This window comes from Oncorhynchus masou, chromosome 30, assembly GCF_036934945.1.
Source record: "Oncorhynchus masou masou isolate Uvic2021 chromosome 30, UVic_Omas_1.1, whole genome shotgun sequence".
Lineage (NCBI taxonomy): Eukaryota > Metazoa > Chordata > Actinopteri > Salmoniformes > Salmonidae > Oncorhynchus > Oncorhynchus masou.
The window spans coordinates 32,361,857-32,381,304 of NC_088241.1; the positions used below are offsets into that span (position 1 = coordinate 32,361,857).

Here is a 19,448-nt window from a genome sequence, read left to right on the forward strand (position 1 = left end):
GGAAGAGTAATCACATTTACCTAGCTGTCAGCCGTGGCCAGGTCGTGCAGCGCCCCGCACTCTGCAAGCACAGCACAAAGACCCAGGACTCCCTCTCCATCACCCTCACATGCACAACACACACCTGGGATACATTTAGGAAGGTGATAGTCAGTCAGAGACCCCAGGGAGAGGGGAGTGTTGGTGAAGTGGACCATGGAAGGATGGGCGGGAAGGGGGTGCTCAACCAAGCACAGGGATCAATGTTCTTCACACTTCCCAGCCTCTGGGGGTAGCAGTGGTGGAGCCATGGGGCTTCGTGTTCAAAGGGGCCATCGGCGGATTAGGAGCCTAGGGGCCTGGAGCATGGGCCAATCAGACGGAATGGGACCGGCCGACCGGCAGGCGCCTTCAGGGACACCTCGTGTTCCCCACACTTGGTACCAAAGGAAGCCATTTTACACAGCCCTCGGCCTGCTCCTTTCTCTCACCTCTGGTCGTAACTCTTTCTGAACTGAGTCAGGGTGAGGGCACGTTCCAACGACATCCATTTACAGCACACTCCAACCTCAGAGGAAAAACAACTGCCTTGGCATTTCAGCATGTGCTCCATTAGGCATCTAAATTCTGTTATATACAGCCTCTGGTAAAACATTGGAATGGAATTAATATTTCATCATTATCTGAATCACAGAGAGAGAGAGAGAGAGAGAGAGAGAGAGAGAGAGAGAGAGAGAGAAAGAGAGAGAGAGAGAGAGAGAGAGAGGGAAACGGAAGACAGTGCGCCCCAATAGCGGTATGATTCTCTCCATCCACTGCCTGTTCTGCAGAAAGAATGGAGCGCTTTCAGGCTCTATGGCCCCTTTGACTTTTCTTACTGCTTCTGAACTCTCCATTTGACTATGACTTTTAAGCACTACCCCGAGGCACTGCCACCCCTTACTGTGACCCCCAACCACCACCCGAACCACAAGCCACCCCAACCACGGCCCCTAGTTTCCCTTGGCTTCTGTGGTCTGGAACCCTCTACCACCAGTGCTCACACACACTTCTCTCTCTCTCTCTCTCTCTCTCTCACACACACACACACACACACACACACACACACACACACACACACACACACACACACACACACACACACACACACACACACACACACACACACACACACACACACACACACAGTGGCAGTCATGCTGAGCTAAGCCCGGGCTGTAATCGACAGTAATATTCTGCTTGCGAGGATCCTGTCGGCTATGCCAAAGAACAGACCCTGGGCCCGAATTTAAGTAACCTTTCACATTAGTACTGTAGCTTTGTGGTGGATGTACGCACAGGTGCGTACAAACGAGATGCCGGCTAATGAACTAAATACATACAGTTACTTTAAAGGACCAAAGCCGGAGCCGGCGAGAGAGAGACCTTTTCATTACAGCCTACATATTAAAACTACTCGGTCAGGCTCAATTCGCAGGCAATTTAGCGAAACTAAACAGGCCATCACATCAAATCCTTGTCCGGAGGCCACGCACATGCACGAAATTGACCTCCTAAATGCCGCAACCCCCCTCGCTCTCCACTCATCTGTCTCTCATTCTATAACTGCATCTTTCTCTTATTCCTTTGTTATATTTCCTTCTCTCACTCTCTCTCTAACCACGGCTCCTTCACTCCTCTCTCTCTCTAATATTTTATTTTTCGAGCATACTCTCCCTCTCCCTCAAACCGCATGTCCCTCCCTTCTCTTTTCATATCAACGGTATCTTTCTACCTCACTCTATCACCCTCACTCCTCTATTCCTCCCCCTTCCCCACACTCTCTCCGTCCCAGTGAGAGAGAGAAGGGAGACGAGGGGGTAGTGAGAGTGGTTTGACTGTGCAGTGCAGTGTTGTGTTGGGGCTTTGATGTGTGTGTTGATGAGTGAAAGTGGAGTACTGTGCTCAGGCAGGCCCCTAATGAGAGAATTAAGAAGCTACGCTGAACGCTCCACATACTAACTTCCCAGAGAGCGAGCGAAAGAGAGAGAGAGACAGGATTAGGGAGAGAGAAAAGGAGAGGGAGGAAGGGAGAAACGTAGAGAAAGCAGCTGATCCGTCAGGCCTAATCAAGCGACTAGCAGCCCTGCCTTTTACCTATTACTGTACAGAGAGAACCTTGGTGCCACTGTTGGGGGGTGGGGGGGTGGGTCTACATGCAAGTCCTTGAGCCTGCCGCCTCACTCAAATTACAGTATATTGTTCATAAATATACATAGAACAAGGCCAAATTTTCTATCTTAACCCCCGAAAATATTGTATGTTAGGTTTTATGTAATTATCCATCAATTTACTAAATCACTGAGGCAATTCAAGTTGTCTGATGACCTAAAGCCCTGCCGACACAAACTAGCCATGCACCCACTACTTTTGACTTCATAAACACTTTTTTTATGTACTCACCGTAGTGGGAGTCCAGGTATCCGTTGCGGGGATCCATGGCAAACAGCGTTCCGCGATAGGGCAGGCCGTGGTCTGCCAGGTGGGGCAGTGAGCTGTGCAGCTCTTTCTTTACCAGTGGGGGGCGCTCTTCTGTGGACGTGGAGGACTCCTCACCCAGCTTGCTTCCAGGGGTGCCAGGCATGGAGGCCTGGGTGCTGATGGCGTTGCGCCGCTCGCGGTGGTGGTGGTACTGCGTGCCCAATCGCTCATCTTCTTTAAGGGAACAGGGGGGAGAGAGAGGGTGAAATTATATATTTGGGTAAAAATATGAGTCCATATTTACTGACGATACAGCATAGATCTCGGTACATTGAAATATACTGTAAGATACTGAGTCGAAAGGCTGCTTAATTCTTCACAACCTGAAATCATTTGGTTGTGAAAGTGGTTTCACTGTCAGTAGAATCATAACAGTGACTTACGGCTGCTGCAGACAAAGGGAAATTCTTTACCTCTCAGAGTATGCACACAAGACAAGACACCCATGGACAAGGGAAAGAAGTAAGACCACGTAGCATACTCCTGTGAGGGGCAGTAGATTTGTTTTGTACACCTGCAACCAACCAAGTACAAAAAATCCACCTGGGTTTAGCCTCCATAGGAGCCATCTGAGCTTTTGAGTTCTCAAGCAGCAGTCAGATACATCCAATAGGACTCATCTCTGATGCTCTCACCAACTAAACGAACCCAACCCCCTGCATCGTGGCCACAGTCAGAGGGGGAGCGATTCCCACAAGTCAGATCTTAAAGGCAGCTCTGTTCTTTTTATAAAATAAATGGATTCCCATGGAGAAAGCAACCGGGTCTTCTCGCCTGCATTCCAAACTGCCCATTAACCAGCCTCATGGGTAGTATCAACCCCCCCCCCCTCTTCCTCCTCCCCCTCCTCAACCCCCCGTCTTCCAGAGTAATCTCTCGCTCACTTTCTCTCTCAGGGTGAAGGAGAGAAATTAAGAGGAGAGATGGAGAGACGGAAAGGAGAGTTCCCCTGAGAAGCTATCCCTAGTGTGCTGGGCAGAGTTTGTGGGGATAAAAGTGAAGAGAGTTCAAGGGCTGATCTGCTTTGGAAAGACTTGACCTTCGACCTAAACACTGACCCTGGCCTTCATGGGGTCGCCTGGCCCCTGACCTGGTGGGTGATACTGTACAGACGTATTAGGAGTAGTCCCTAAAGAGCAGATACTCCGGACAAAAAAATTCTGGTCTGAGATTATTCCTAGCATCAGAACCTATAGTATGATTATGATAAATTATTAGAGCTGAATATTTTTAGGTAAATGCTTTGTACGATTGAAAGTTTTACAATGGCAGCTCTAGCCAAGTGCAATTCAGAGCTATTGCGGAGGCAGTTTGATTCAGTTACATACGATTCTATCAATCTTTCTCAATGCCTCATATCCAACCTATTCCTCTATCAGATCCAGAGTCCACCAAGTTTATCCTGACTGAGCAACAGATTCACTTCATTAGACGCTGCTGGGAAATCTCCCCTGGTCCAAGTTCCTGGTTGATTCTAATTTCACTGTGGTTGTTGATGATCAGCACGGTCCAGTGCCCATTACCCACAGCCTGTCTCTGTCTCTCTCTCTCCGTCTCTCTCTTTTAAATGTCTCACTGAGGGCCCTGGCAGAGTGCCGCGGTGCCGGTGCCAAAGGTTCTGTAGCACTTACCAGCCTAGCACCGCAAGGCCCCCCTATGAACTGCAGGCAGCGGAAAACTGCAGCCCTCCAAAAGCCAATTAAGAGGAGAAGAGAGGACTCGATTAAAGAGCGCTACCCTGAGCACCCGGAGTTGGCCGCTACAGTAGCGAGAGAGTGGCACGAAAAGAGAGAGAAAGAGAGAGAAGAGAGAAAGAGAGAGACCCACGGGCTTGTCATTTATTCCTCTCACTCTCCCACATCCATTACCTGCGTTAGGGCCCAGCCATGCCCCGAATGGCGCCACGGCGCTCGGAGCAGCAAATTCCACGAGTCTTAACGCGGAACTGACAAGCCAGTGAGAGAGCAGAGGCTCACGCTCTCATCCGCAGGAATTGACAGTGTCAGTTATGATATAAGTATTTAATCCTATACTGCACAGCCCCTGATCTTATTAAGGGAATAATGGCATTTATGCTGTTATAGCTGGATTAATAGGGTCTTCTCTGGCAAAGCGCAATATTAACATAAAGGGATTTCAGACTCTGGGTTCATGTTCTCGCACGAATTGGATTTAAGGAAGGAAGTCGCGACTGTAAACTGTGCTGGGAGCCAATAGAGCAAAGGATAGTGCTGCTGAGAGGAGTGTGGGCCTATATGTACTGAATACTCATCCAGCAAACACAGTGCAGAGGCCGGGAATAAGACCTTGCATCTATAGTAGACCCGGGTTAAGTTTCTGGTTCTTGTTCTAGTTTATTTATGTATGAGTTCCATAGATTTGACATACACAATGTGCTTGTAGCAATAATCTTTGGACTTTTGCAAGTGAAGCCAAACTCCCACAAGCCCAGCTAAACAGTGTATATGAACTATTTCTAGAGACAAAGTACTGTGGTCATTATTCCCAAAGACATTATTACACTACATTCCTATCTTTCTCTTTGGCTTCTTCCCTTCTCCCCAGTTGGGTGTCTCTCTTTCTCTCCCTCCCTCCCCCTCTCTATCTATTTCTCTCTCAGTGAAATCCAGCCCTATTCACTCATGTCTCTGAGATGTCAAGCAGATAATAGTAAAATCAAAACCAGTGTCACGCCATTCCCCTCCTCCCTCTACTTCGCCATGGTGAACTGAGTCAGGGGGGTTCATCATTCTTCCGTATACCACCTTAATAAGGGTGTCCATTTTTTTCAGTCTATACCTGTCACACCCTGATCTGACTCACCAGTCTTTGTGCTTGTTTCCACCCCCCTCCAGGTGTCACCCATCTCCCCCATTATCCCCTGTGTATTTTTACCTGTGTTCTCTGTTTGTCTGTTGCCACTTCGTTTTGTTTGTGAAACCTCCCCGTGTTTATTTCTTGATCATGTTTTCGAGCCCTTCCCTTCTTCGAGACTGCCCTGCTGTTCTGTACCTTGCCCCACATATTGGAATATTGACCCCTGCCTTCCCTGACCCTGAGACTGCCTGCTGTTCTGTACCTTTTGCACCCTCTCTGGATTGTTGACCCCTGCCTGCCCTGACCCTGAGACTGCCTGACGTTCTGGACCTTTTGCACCCTCTCTGGATTATTGACTCCTGCCTGCCGTTGTTTGCCTGCCCCTGTATTAGAAATACACTTTTGGTTCTTCGACACTGTCTGCATCTGGGTCATACCTGAACGTGACATACCATCTAAATGGGTTCTTTTTTTATTTCAGCGTTTACCACCTAAAATGGGTTAATTATTTCAGCATATACAGTTGAAGTCGGAAGTTTACATACACAGTTTTTCACAATACCTGACATTTTATCCTTGTAAAAATTCCCTGTCTTAGGTCAGTTAGGATAACCACTTTATTTTAAGAATATGAAATGTCAGAATAATTCTAGAGAGAATGATTTATTTCAGCTTTTATTTCTTTCATCACATTCCCAGTGGGTCAGAAGTTTACATACACTCAATTAGTACTTGGTAGCATTGCCTATAAATTGTTTAACTTGGGTCAAATGTTTCAGGTAGCCTTCCACAAGCTTCCCACAATAAGTTGGGTGAATTTTGGCCCATTCTTCTTGACAGAGCTGGTGTAACTGTGTCAGGTTTGTAGGCCTCCTTGCTCACACACGCTTTTTCTGTTCTGCCTACAATTTTTTTATAAGATTGAGGTCAGGGCTTTACCTTGACTTTGTTGTCCTTAAGCCATTTTGCCACAACTTTGGAAGTATGCTTGGGGTCATTTGGAAGACCCATTTGCGACCAAGCTTTAACTTCCTCGCTGATGTCTTGAGATGTTGCTTCAATATATCCACATAATTTTCCTCCCTCATGATGCCATCTATTTTGTGAAGTGCACCAGTTCCTCCTGCAGCAAAGCACCACCACAACTTGATGCTGCCACTCCCATGCCTCACGGTTGGGATGGTGTTCTTCGGATTGCAAGCCTCCCCCTTTTTCCTCCAAACATAACGATGGTCATTATGGCCAAACAGTTCTATTTTTGTTTCATCAGACCAGAGACATTTTTCAAAAAATATGATCTTTGTCCCAATGTGCAAGTTGCAAACCGTAGTCTGGCTTTTTTATGGCGGTTTTGAAGCAGTTGCTTCTTCCTTGCTGAGCGGCCTTTCAGTTTATGTCGATATAGAACTTGTTTTACTGTGGATATTGATAATTTTGCACCTGTTTCCTCCAGCATCTACACAAGGTCCTTGCTGTTGGTCCGGGATTGATTTGCACTTTTCGCACCAAAGTACATTCATCTCTAGGAGACAGAACGTGTCTCCTTCCTGAGCGGTATGATGGCTGCATGGTCCCATGGTGTTTATACTTGCGTACTATTGTTTGTACAGATGAACATGGTACCTTCAGGTGTTGGAAATTGTTCCCAAGGATGAACCAGACTTATGGAGGTCTACAATTGTTTTTCTGAGATATTGGCTGATTTCTTTTGATTTTCCCATGATGTCAAGCAAAGAGGCACTGAGTTTGAAGGTAGGCCTTGAAAAACATCCACAGGTACACCTCCAATTGACTCAAATGATGTCAATTAGCCTATCAGTAGCTTGTAAAGCCATGACATGATTTTTTGGAATTTTCCAAGCTGTTTAAAGGCACAGTCAACTTAGTGTATGTAAACTTCTGACCCACTGGAATTGTGATACAGTGAATAATAAGTGAAATAATCTGTCTGTAAACAGTTGTTGGAAAAATTACTTGTGTCATGCACAAAGTAGATGCCCTGACTGACTTGCCTAAACTATAGTTTGTTAAGAAGAAATTTTTGGAGTGGTTGAAAAACGAGTTTTAATGACGCCAACTTAAGTGTATGTAAACTTCCAACTTCAACTGTACCACCTTACATGGTTTAACAAACACTGGGCAGCAGAAGGTCAACAACCAACACTTGAATGGTGATGCTGAAAGAGGAGGAATACTCCAAGGCTTATCATATTTATATCCCGTTCTAATGTCATCCAACCAAAATGGCTGGAAAACTTGCCTATATTTTATTTGACTTTATTTTAACCCTTCTGAGCTTCATGTGTGCAGTTTACTGATAATGACGCCACACTTGATAAAAATAAGCAATAGACTGTATAAAATAAATAATACAAATACCTAACTATATTGAATGCTCAAAAAAAGAGGAAATTATATTATTTTATTCTAATGCAATTGCTCAGAGAAAGCAATTTTGTTAAACAAGTAATATTCTTGTCTTCTCAAATAGATATGGGTTAAAATTATTGGCACCCCTGTTTTCAATACCTCACCTTGCAAGGAAACGGCACTGAGCCTTTTTCTTAAATGTTTTAAGGGATTGGAGAACACATTGGGAGGGATCTTAGACCATTCTTCCATACAGAATCTTTTCAGATATCCTTCAGATATCCTTCGTCTGCGCTTATGGACTGACCTCTTCAATTCAAACCACAGGTTTTCAAAGGAGTTCAAACCCAGAGACTGAGAGGGCCATTGCAAAATGTTGATTTTGTGGTCAGTGAACAATTTCTTTGTGAATTTTGATGTGTGCTTGAGGTTAATTGTCTTGCTGGAAGATCCACTTGCGGCAAAGATTCAGCCTCCTGGCAGAGGCAACCAGATTTTGGGCTAAAATGTCCTGGTACCCTGTAAAGTTAATGTAAAGCAAAAAAAAGATTGGAGCATACAATTTCGCTCAGAGGCTTTCCAGTCAGCGTTCTCACCCATTGCGGTGGCACTGAGTGCTCTTGCTCTGATGTGGAGGACACAGGTGTCTGCAAACACTTTGAAAAGCCTGAACTTCAGGAGCACCTCTCCAACCCTGACCATCATCAGCCTCAAACAGACCCTTTTGGATTTTTCTCTTTCTTCCTTCCCTCATTTTTCATTCCTCTTTCATTTCCCCCCCTTTTTCCCATCGTTGCCCCCATCCCGTCCTCTTCTCCTCCACCGATTCACAGGTCTATTCACCAACAACACAAAGCAGCAAGCCGGTCCTCAGTGGACCAAGGGGAAGCATGCCTCACACACAAAAAAAAAATGAAAAAAGAACTGTCCTGGTCTCTCTATGGTGATTGAATTTCTTAACATCTTTTCAAAAAGCTCTTAAATGCCTGGAGGCGAGAGGAAGAAACAAGCTAATGGTAGATGGGGAGCACTGAACAAATTTCAGAGCCCTTTCCTGCTCACGTTTGAGGTTGAAAGTGAGCTCCTACCTTTCAAGTTTCAAAGTCCTCCTTCCTCCTGCAGTGTCACTGAAGGATTTGAAAAGAAGGTAATTGTGCTCACTGCCGTCCTGATCTGAGCGCACACTAGTATTTCAGGGGCTTTCTCTGCCACTATAATGGAGCCTAGTGCTCTCTCCACCCTCTCTCCCTGGCATTCTTGTTCTCTACCCACCTTCTCACTCACTTTTTCCTCTTCCTCTCTCATTCTTCATTTTCACATGCTCTCACTTTCTATTTCACTTTCTCTCTCTCTCGATCTCTCTTTCTCACCCAGCCAGCCGGTCATTAAATCCTAATGCCCAGGCTTCTCCCATTTTTATTCTGGGGCCGTTCAATGTAAAAGGCTGCTCTTGATACCTTTAGAGAAGCCCCATGCCTGAGCAGGGGAGGGACTTTAATGGCTGAGCATAAAGGAGGAGGGAACTTATGCAACAAATGACACAATTAAATTATAATGAGGTATGGAGTGGAGAGGAGCCAATTCCTTTGAGGAGGGGAAAGAGAGAGAGATAGAGAGTTGGGCCCTGGGACAAGGGGGCTGAAGTTAAGGGTGCCTGGCTAATTCAAAGTAATGAGAAGGAGAGAAGACAAAAAGCCTGGCTGCTTCGGAGGGAGTTAGTGTTTCTCAAAGGCAGCAGCCGTTGTGTATAACAAGGGTTGGAGTGCCAATCTGCTCCAGCCTCTCAGACATTTGACTTGGTACCCTACAGACAAGATGATTTAGTAGTCTCTTCCGCCTTACGCTACTACATGTGTTTCAGTCAGAGGATCACGAAGGGGCATTTGCACCATGTTGCACATTCTACACACTGAGCCGGCTTTGTTGGGCGGAACCTTTATCATTAAGGAGGTGTCATTCGTTGTGCCTCTGAACAAGTGCCAGCAGCAACACAACTATTCTCCTCCACCTGCACATTTTTGCAAGTTGTCACGACTCCGACTGAAGGACACTCCCCTTTCCGTTCGGGTGGCGCTCGGTGGTCATCGTCACCGGCCTACTAGCTGCCACTGATTATTTCCTCCGTATGTGTTTATTGAGTGCACCTGTTTTGAGTTAGGTAGTTGGTAGTAAGGCTTTATTAGTCAGCCGGCCCGCCTGGTTCCTTGTGCGGGATTAATTATTGTGACCGTCTGTTTGGTGTACTAGTGTGCACGTCTATGGGTTTTGTGTTTTCCCATTTTGTGGGGTTTTTCTGGACAGTTTAAGTCCCCCTGTTAAGGGCATTTGTTTGTTCATTACGCCCTGTATTTTCGTGGGGGTTGGCTTATGTTCACCGTTTCTCTGTGCATTAAAATAGCAGTCCCCTGAACTCTCTGCTTCCTGCGCCTGACTCCTCACCCACAACACTCAGACCGTTACAGAATCCCGCACCTCTGAGGAATGGAGTCAGCAGGAGCAACAGCCACTCCCCTCCCATCGATGGAAGAGAGGGTTCTACATCACACCACCGTTCTCCATCGGATCGGAACGGCGATGGATCTGGTGATGGAGAGAATGGACCGATGGGAGAGAAGCGGTCTCCTCTCTCCACCTTCGGCCCCTCCTCCTCAGGACTCCCCATCTCCCAACTCCAGCACCCTCCATCTTACGCTCCCGAGGGTCTATGATGGAGCGGCAGCAGGGTGCCAGCGGTTCTTACTCCAGCTAGAACTGTACCTGGCCACCGTCAGACCTACTCCCTCGGGAGCGGAGAGGGTGAATGTCCTCATCTCCTGCCTCACGGGTCGTGCTCTGGAGTGGGCAAACGCAGTTTGGAATGGCCCAGACACAGCTAAGGAGCACTACCCCGAGTTTTCTCGCCGCTTCCGCGCCGTGTTTGACCACCCTCCAGATGGCCGAGCGGTGGGAGAACGACTATTCCATCTCCGGCAGGAGAAGAGGAGCGCCTAGGATTACGCGTTGGAGTTCCGTACCTTGGCAGCAGGATCCGGGTGGAACGACAGGGCCCTTATCGACCACTACTGGTGTAGTCTCCGGGAGGACGTCCGCAGGGAGCTAGCGTGTCGGGACACGCTCTTTCCCTGGATGAGCTAATTGACATGTCCATCTGACTGGAAAATCTGCTGGCTGCCCGCGGGCGTTCGGAGAGGGTCCTGTGTGTTCTACCACCCAGCACCTCCACTCCTGTTCCGATGGAGTTGGGAGGGGCTTTGCCGAGGGGTACCGGAGGAAGAGGCTCCCTCTGCACCAACTGTGGTCGGAGAGGACACACGGCCGATCGGTGCTGGGGGGGTCCGTCTGGGAGTCGAGATGGCAGGCGGAACATTTCTCGATCACCCAGGTGAGTCAGCACCAAACTCACCCAGAACCCCCTGTTGGTCACATGTTTGTCTTGATTTTTTTCCTTAATTTTTTCCCCTCTTCCCAGCATAGGGCGCTAGTCGATTCAGGCGCAGCTGGGAACTTTATGGATTGCGGACTCGCTATTAAATTAGGAGTTCCGCTTGTGCCGATAGATTCTCCCTTTCCCGTGCACTCCATAGATAGCCAGCCATTAGGGTCAGGGTTGGTCAGGGAGACCACGATCCCACTGGACATGGTAACGCAGGGGAATCATAGTGAGCGTATCAGTCTCTATATTATTGATTCGCCTGCGTTTCCAGTGGTGTTTGGGATTCCCTGGCTGGCCCGGCACAATCCTAAAATTTTGTGGAGACGGGGTTCTCCAGGGGTGGTGAGAGGAGTGTTCTGGAAGGTGTCTGGGAGTTTCCGTCCAGACCAGGGTCCCACAGTGTGCATTCCCCCTGAGTATGCCGATTTGGCAATCGCTTTTAGTAAAAAGAAGGCGACTAAATTACCACCACATCGACCGGGAAGGGATTGTGCGATAGATCTCCAGGTAAACGCTGCGCTTCCCAAGAGTCACGTGTACCCATTGTCCCAAGAGGAGACGTTGGGTATGGAGACATATATCACGGAGTCTCTGGGACAGGGGTACATTCGGTCCTCCATTTCACCCGTCTTCTCGAGTTTCTTTTTTGTGAAGAAAAAAGGAGGGAGGTTTGCGTCCGTGTATTGATTATAGAGGTCTAAATGCCATCACAGTGGGGTTCAGCTACCCACCACCTCTCATTGCTACGGCAGTGGAACCCTTTCAGGGAGTGCAGTTCTTCACAAAATTAGATCTCAGGAGCGCGTATAGCCTGGTGCGTATTTGGAAGGGAGACGAGTGGAAAACCGCATTTAGTACCACATCGGGCCACTATGAGTACTGCGTCATGCCGTATGGGTTAAAAAATGCTCCAGCCATTTTTCAATCCTTTGTAGACGATATTCTCAGGGACTTGCACGGGCAGGGAGTGGTTGTTTATATCGATGACATTCTGATCTACTCAGCCACTCACGCCGCGCATGTGTCTCTGGTACGCAAGGTGCTTGGTAGACTGCTGGAGCATGACCTATACGTCAAGGCTGAGAAGTGTGTGTTCTCCAAACGAGCCGTCTCCTTTCTGGGTTATCGCATTTCCACCTCGGGGGTGGAGATGGAGGGTGACCGCAGTAAGGCCGTGCGTAATTGGCCGACTCCGACCGCGGTAAAAGAGGTGCAGCGGTTTTTGGGTTTTGCCAACTACTACCGGAGGTTTATCCTGGGTTTTGGCCAGGTTGCGGCTCCAATTACCTCACTGCTGAAGGGGGGCCCGGTGTGGTTGCGGTGGTCAGCAGAGGCGGACAGAGCTTTCAACAAGTTAAAGGCGCTGTTCACGGATGCACCCGTGTTGGCGCATCCGGACCCCTCTCTAGCATTCATAGTGGAGGTAGACGCGTCCGAGGCTGGGGTGGGTGCCGTGCTATCACAGCGCTCGGGTACGCCACCAAAACTCCGCCCCTGCGCTTTCTTCTCGAGTAAGCTCAGCCCAGCGGATCGTAACTATGATGTGGGGGACCGGGAGTTGTTAGCGGTGGTCAGGGCTCTGAAGGTGTGGAGACACTGGCTTGAGGGGGCTAAGCACCCCTTTCTCATCTGGACCGACCACCAAAATCTGGAGTATATTCGGGCAGCTAGGAGACTGAACCCGCGTCAGGCAAGGTGGGCCATGTTTTTCACTCGATTCCGGTTCACTTTATCATATAGACCGGGCTCCCAGAATGTGAAGGCAGACGCACTGTCCCGCCTTTACGACACGGAGGATAAGTCCACCGAACCTACTCCCATCCTTCCGGCCTCAAAGCTGATGGCACCGGTGGTATGGGAGGTGGACTCGGACATCGAGCGGGCATTACGGGCTGAACCCGCGCCTCCTCAGTGTCCGGCGGGGCGGAGGTACGTGCCGCTTGGTGTTCGGGACCAACTGATTCGGTGGGCTCACGTCCTACCCTCCTCGGGTCACCCTGGGGTGAGGAGGACAGTGGGGAGCCTTCGGGGGAGGTATTGGTGGCCTACCTTGGCTAGGGACGTTAAGGTTTATGTCTCCTCCTGTTCGGTATGCGCCCAGAGTAAGGCTCCTAGGCATCTTCCTAGAGAGAAGTTACAACCCCTCCCCGTTCCACAACGGCCATGGTCACATCTAGCCGTAGATTTCCTGACCGACCTTCCCCGTCTCAGGGCAACACCACGGTTCTGGTGATTGTAGATCGGTTCTCTAAGTCCTGCCGTCTCCTCCCGTTGCCCAGTATCCCAACAGCCCTACACACTGCGTTGATGGATTTTTCACCCACATCTTCCGGCACTACGGGGTGCCGGAGGACATCGTTTCTGATCGGGGCCCCCAGTTCACATCCCGAGTATGGAGGGCGTTCATGGAGCGTCTGGGGGTCTCGGTCAGCCTGACCTCCGGTTATCACCCCGAAAGTAATGGGCAGGTGGAGAGAGTAAACCAGGAGGTGGGTAGGTTTCTGCGGTCGTACTGACAGGACCGGCCAGGGGAGTGTGCGAGATACATCCCTGGGCTGAAATGGCCCAGAACTCACTACGCCACACCTCTACTAATGTGTCCCCCTTTCAGTGTGTGTTGGGGTACCAGCCGGTCCTGGCACCGTGGCATCCGAGCCAGACCGAGGCTCCTGCGGTGGAGGAATGGGTGCAGCGCTCCAAAGAGGGCCGTCCAGGAATCCCTTCAACAGGCTAGTGGACGGCAGAAAAGGAGTGCTGACCGCCACCGCAGTGAGGCCCCCGTGTTTGTACCAGGGGACAGGGTCTGGCTCTCGACCCGAAACCTGCCCCTCCGCGTGCCCTGCCGGAAGCTTTGGCCGCAGTGTGTAGGGCCATTCAAAGTCCTGAGGAGAATAAATGAGGTGTGTTATCGATTACAACTCCCTTCCTATTATCGTATTAACCCCTCGTTTCATGTGTCTCTCCTCAGGCCGGTGGTAGCTGGTCCCCTACAGGACGGTGAGGTGCTGGATGTCCCTCCTCCCCCTCTGGACATCGAGGGGTCCCCGGCGTATACGATACGGGCCATCATCCGGATCGCCCTGCGCCTCGTCCTCCGGGTCGACCTCGAGGCCGGTGTCGGCCGTCAGTTTGGTGTACTTGTGTGCACGTCTATGGGATTTGTGTTTTCCCATTTTGTGGGGTTTTTCTGGACAGTTTAAGTCCCCCTGTTTGGGGCATTTGTTTGTTCATTACGCCCTGTGTTTTCGTGGGGGTTGGCTTATGTTCGCCGTTTCTCTGTGCATTAAAATAGCACTCCCCTGAACTCTCTGCTTCCTGCGCCTGACTCCTCACCCACTACACTCAGACCGTTACACAAGTCATGTTGTCGGTGGCGTGGTGATGGGGTTTGGCTGGAGAACCCGATGGAGGAAGGGGGAGAGGAGGAGTGGAGGATGCAGACGGAAAACACAAAACGCTTCTTCAAAGCTCCTCTCCTCCTGTGCAATAATCTTTCTCTCTCTCATCTTTTTTCTTTCTCTTGTAAATCAACTCCCGGCAAAAAGACTCAAGACTACCCAATTAACAATGAAAGAAGGAGGAGAAATTACAGCAGCTGGCTAGGGTTTAATAAGAGCGCAGCAGCTACCTCTCCAAGCGGCTCAGGGAGAGCTTGCTGTACCTGGCACCTGCGCTATCTATAGACGGAGGGAATAATTTACGATTAGCAGAACAGGCTGAAAGGAGAAAGAGAGAGTGAGAGAGAACCTTCAAACTCCAAGAGAGGAGGAATCGCAAACACAACAAGAGAAGTGATCAGCATGGATAAGTGCAATTGTCTGTGTTTTTCTGATCAACTTCTTGGCTAGCTGTCCTATAGGATGTAGGTTTATGCAAGAATGTTTCCTTTTAACCCCTGCTGAGGGAGCTTCAGTGGCATCTCCCACAACAGAGTTCAGTTGTGTATTGTGTTAAAGGTGACTGAGTCTTAACGGAACTTTTTCAAGTGTCTTTCACATGGAAACGGGTTATTGTCGAATGTCATGACACTAGCACAACATCAGATAACAACCTGTTCTCTTAACATCATGGACAATAGACTATTGGCCATCTTCCCATTTATCAATCACAAATCATAGATGTATGAATATAACTTTGATAATATTTATTTTCAGGATACCAACAGAGAAAAGTAGACAATTACCAATCTTTAAAATCAATGTGGAAACCACACAAAAGTGTGCAATTGCGCAATACGCCAGAGTTCCCTCTGTAACTTTTAGTCCTTGTCTTATTTCTTCTCTCTGCAGAGTGGTCCCATAGTGCCGCATTATTTAAATACGGGCACTGTGAGTGATGCTTGGAGTAATTACAGTGAGAAGCGGTGGGCAAGTCGGGATGATTCCTGCTCCACACTGGCAACCCGTTGTCAGCCTCTGATTTCCCCCACAGCCCCGACTGCTGCTCTCCTCAATATTCATCTAGGGTCATTTTTGACGGCTCCCATGTCTCAATTTGGCTCTGTGGGGCACCGCCCCAATCCCCCGGCACCCCCCCCCCCCCCGTCTCCCCTGCCTGGAGCCCCACACTCTGGCGCTGGGGCTCTTCTGGGGCCCTACCAGGGCAGAGGCAGGGGGACGATGGGAAGGCACTTTACCTTGTCTCTGTGCTCTCTGTGCTCAAATCAGCCTCACAGCAGGGCTGTGCCTAACCCCACTCCAATCCCCACTGACTACCTTTCACACATCAGGGGCCTGACGCAGGCCCACCGTTGGGGCATGGAGCACACTCTACAGTCCCTCAACCCATTTCATCAGGAGCACATTGTGAAGAAGCAGTGATGTTCTAGTCAAAGAGCTACAAGCACTGGCTAAAATGCACGGTAATGGGTTTGGCCATGGGTATCCATGCCTTTTAGAATGTTTAAGAATTTCAGTCAAAGGGCACCTTGGCTCATTTTCTTTTAAGGATCAAACCCAGGAGATGCATTTGATCAGTGCTCAAAACCGACAAAGGCAATAACAAAGGCAATTTCCACTATATTCATTTAAACTGAAAAAAAAACTTTGGGTTCCATGTTTCATGAGCTGAAATAAAAGATCCCAGAAATGTTCCATATACACAAAAGGCTTATTTCTCTCAAATGTTGTTTGCATCCCTGTTATTAAGCATTTCTCCTTTGCCAAGATAATCCATACAGGTGTGGCATATCAAGAAGCAGATTAAACAGAATGATCATTACACAGGTGCACCTTGTGCTGGGGACAATAAAAAGCCACTGTAAAATGTGCAGTTTTGTCTCGCAACACAATGCCACAGATGTCTCAAGTTGAGGGAGTGTGCAGTTGGCATGCTGACTGCAGGAATATCCATCAGACCTATCACCAGATAATTTAATATTAATTTATCTACCATAAACCGCCTCTAACATTGTTTTAGAGAATTTGGCAGTATGTCCAACCGGCTTCACAACCGCAGACCACGTGTAACCATGCCAGCCCAGGACCTAGACATCCGGCTCCTTCACCTGCGGGAAAGTCTGAGACCATCCACCCGGACAGCTGCACAAACTGTCAGAAACCCTCTCAGGGAAGCTCATCTGTGTGCACATCGTCCTCACCAGGATCTTAACTTGACTGCAGTTCGGCATGGTTACTGACTTGAGTGTGCAAACGCTCACCTTCGATGGCCACTGGCACCTGGAGAAGTGTGCTCTTTACAGATGAATACAGTACCAGCCACATGGCAGACAGGCAGTATGGCATCGTGTGGGTGAGCGGTTTGCTGATCTCAACGTTGTGAACAGAGTGCCCCAGGGTGCCAGAGGGTGCCACAGGGTGGCGGAGGGGTTATGGTATGGGCATGCATAACCTATGGACAACAAACACAATTGCATTTTATCAATGGCAATTTGAATGGACAGAGAAACCGTGAAGAGATCCTGAGGTCCATTGTCGTGTAATTCATCAGCCGCCATCACCTCATGTTTCAGCATGATAATGCATGGCCCCATGTTGCAAGGATCTGTACAAATTTCCTGGAAGCTGAAATTGTCCCAGTTCTTCCATGGCCTGCATACTCACCAGACATTCCACCCATTGAGCAAGTTTGGGATGCCCTGGATCGATGTGTACGGCAGAATGTTCCAGTTCCCACCAATATCCAGCAAGTTTGCACAGCCATTGAAGAGGAGTGGGACAACATTCCACAGGCCACAATCAACAGCCTGAACAACTCTATGCGAAGGAGATGTGTCACGCTGCATGAGGCAAATGGTGGTCACATCAGATACTGACTGGTTTCCTGACCCATGCCCCTACTTTATGTTTTAAGGTATCTGTGACCAACAGATGCATATCTGTATTCTCAGTCATGTGAAATCCATAGATTAGGGCCTAATGAATTCATTTCAATTGACTGATTTCCTTATAAGACCTGTAACTCAGTAAAATCTTTTAAATTGTTGCGTTTCTATTTTTGTTCAGTGTAGTAGCGGTGGGTCATGGCACTCAGATTAGGAGGCACTCGCCAAGAGAATCTGGACACCCAGCCAAAGCAAGAGGTGGGGAAGTGACAACCAACAGTTAGAGCATGCCATTGTGGTAGTGAAAACAATACAGAATTATACAAAATATTATACATTTACTTCACTAAAGTTTCTGCAAACTCTATGAAGAGTTTCAAGGCTGCTTTGCTGCTTTGCGAACACATTGCGATGGATAGATGATGGAAAGCAAAGGCTAGCTTTTTCAAACAGAAATTTGCATCCTGTAGCACTAACTCCAAAACGGTTTGGGACACTGTAAAGTCCATGAGAACAAGAGCACCTCCTAGGTAACACTGTCACCACCGATAAATCTACGATAATTGAGAATTTCAATTAGCATTTCTCTACGGCTGGCCATGCTAAAATCCTGGCTACCCCAACCACGGCCAACAGCTCCGCCCTACCCTAACCACGGCCAACAGCTCCGCACCCCCCGCAACTACTTGCCCAAGCCTCTCCAGCTTTTCCTTCACCCAAATCCAGATAGCAGATGTTCTGAAAGAGCTGCAATACCTGGACCCGTACAAATCAGCTGGGCTTGACAATCTGGACCCTCTCTTTCTAAAATGATCTGCCGCCATTGTTACAACCGCTATTACCAGTCTGTTCAACCTCTCTTTTGTATCGTCCGAGATCCCTAAAGATTGGAAAGCTGCTGCGGTCATCCCCCTCTTCAAAGGGGGAGAAACTCTAGACCAAAACTGTTATAGACCTATATCCATCCTGCCCTGCCTTTCTAAAGTCTTCGAAAGCCAAGTTAATAAACAGATCACTGACCATTTCGAATTGCTGTGCAATCCGTTTTTTGAGCTGGTCACGGGTGCACCTCAGCCACGCTCAAGGTACTAAACGATATCAAAACCGTCATCGATAAAAGACAGACTGTGCAGCCGTCTTCATCGACCTGGCCAAGGCTTTCGACTCTGTCAATCACGGTATTCTTATCAGCAGACTCAACAGCCTTGGTTTCTCAAATGACTACCGCGCCTGGTTCACCAACTATTTCTCAGATAGAGTTCAGTGTGTCAAATCGGAGGGCCTGTTGTCTGGACCTCTGTCGCTCTTGCTCTGGGTGATTCCCTGATCCACCTCTACGCAGACGACACCATTCTGCACATATCTGTCCCTTCCTGTGACACTGTGTTAACTAACCTCCAAATGAGCTTCAATGCCATACAACACTCCTTCGGTGGCCTCCAACTGCTCTTAAACGCTAGTAAAACCAAATGCATGCTTTTCAACCGTTCGCTGCCTGCACTCACCCGCCCGACTAGCATCACGACTCTGGACGGTTCTGACTTAGAATATGTGAACAACTACAAATACCTAGGTATCTGGCAAGACTGTAAACTCTCATTCCAGACTCACATTAAACATCTCCAATCCAAAATTTAATTTAGAATCGGCTTCCTATTTTGCAACAAAGCCTCCTTCACTCACGCCGTCAAACATACTAACGTAAAACTGACTATCCAACCGATCCTTGACTTCGGCGATGTCATTTGCAAAATAGCTTCCAACACTCCACTCAGCAAACTGGATGCAGTCTAACACAGTTCCATCCGTTTTGTCACCAAAGCCCCTTATACCACCCACCACTGCGACCTGTATGCTCTAGTCGGCTGGCCCTCGCTACATATTCGTCGCCAGACCCACTGGCACCAGGTCATCTATAAATCTATGCTAGGTAAAGCTCCGCATTATCTCAGCTCACTGGTCACGATAACAACACCCAACCGTAGCACACGCTCCAGCAGTCCACTACTGCCCTTCCCCCAGGGTCCACTACTGCACTCCCCGGGT

The 19,448-nt window shown here is 48.6% G+C and overlaps 1 protein-coding gene across 3 annotated transcripts in view; it reads right to left on the reverse strand.

The window, feature by feature from the left end:
* LOC135522535 (transcriptional activator GLI3-like) overlaps positions 1-19,448 on the reverse strand; it is a 174,901-nt gene that overhangs the window by 81,014 nt on the left and 74,439 nt on the right. For 2 of the 3 annotated variants that reach the window (XM_064948889.1, XM_064948887.1), the window contains exon 3: positions 2,422-2,673. In XM_064948889.1, the coding sequence (XP_064804961.1) occupies positions 2,422-2,673 (252 nt within the window). The remainder of the gene's footprint in view (positions 1-2,421; positions 2,674-19,448) is intronic. The other variant, XM_064948888.1, reaches the window with a different exon arrangement.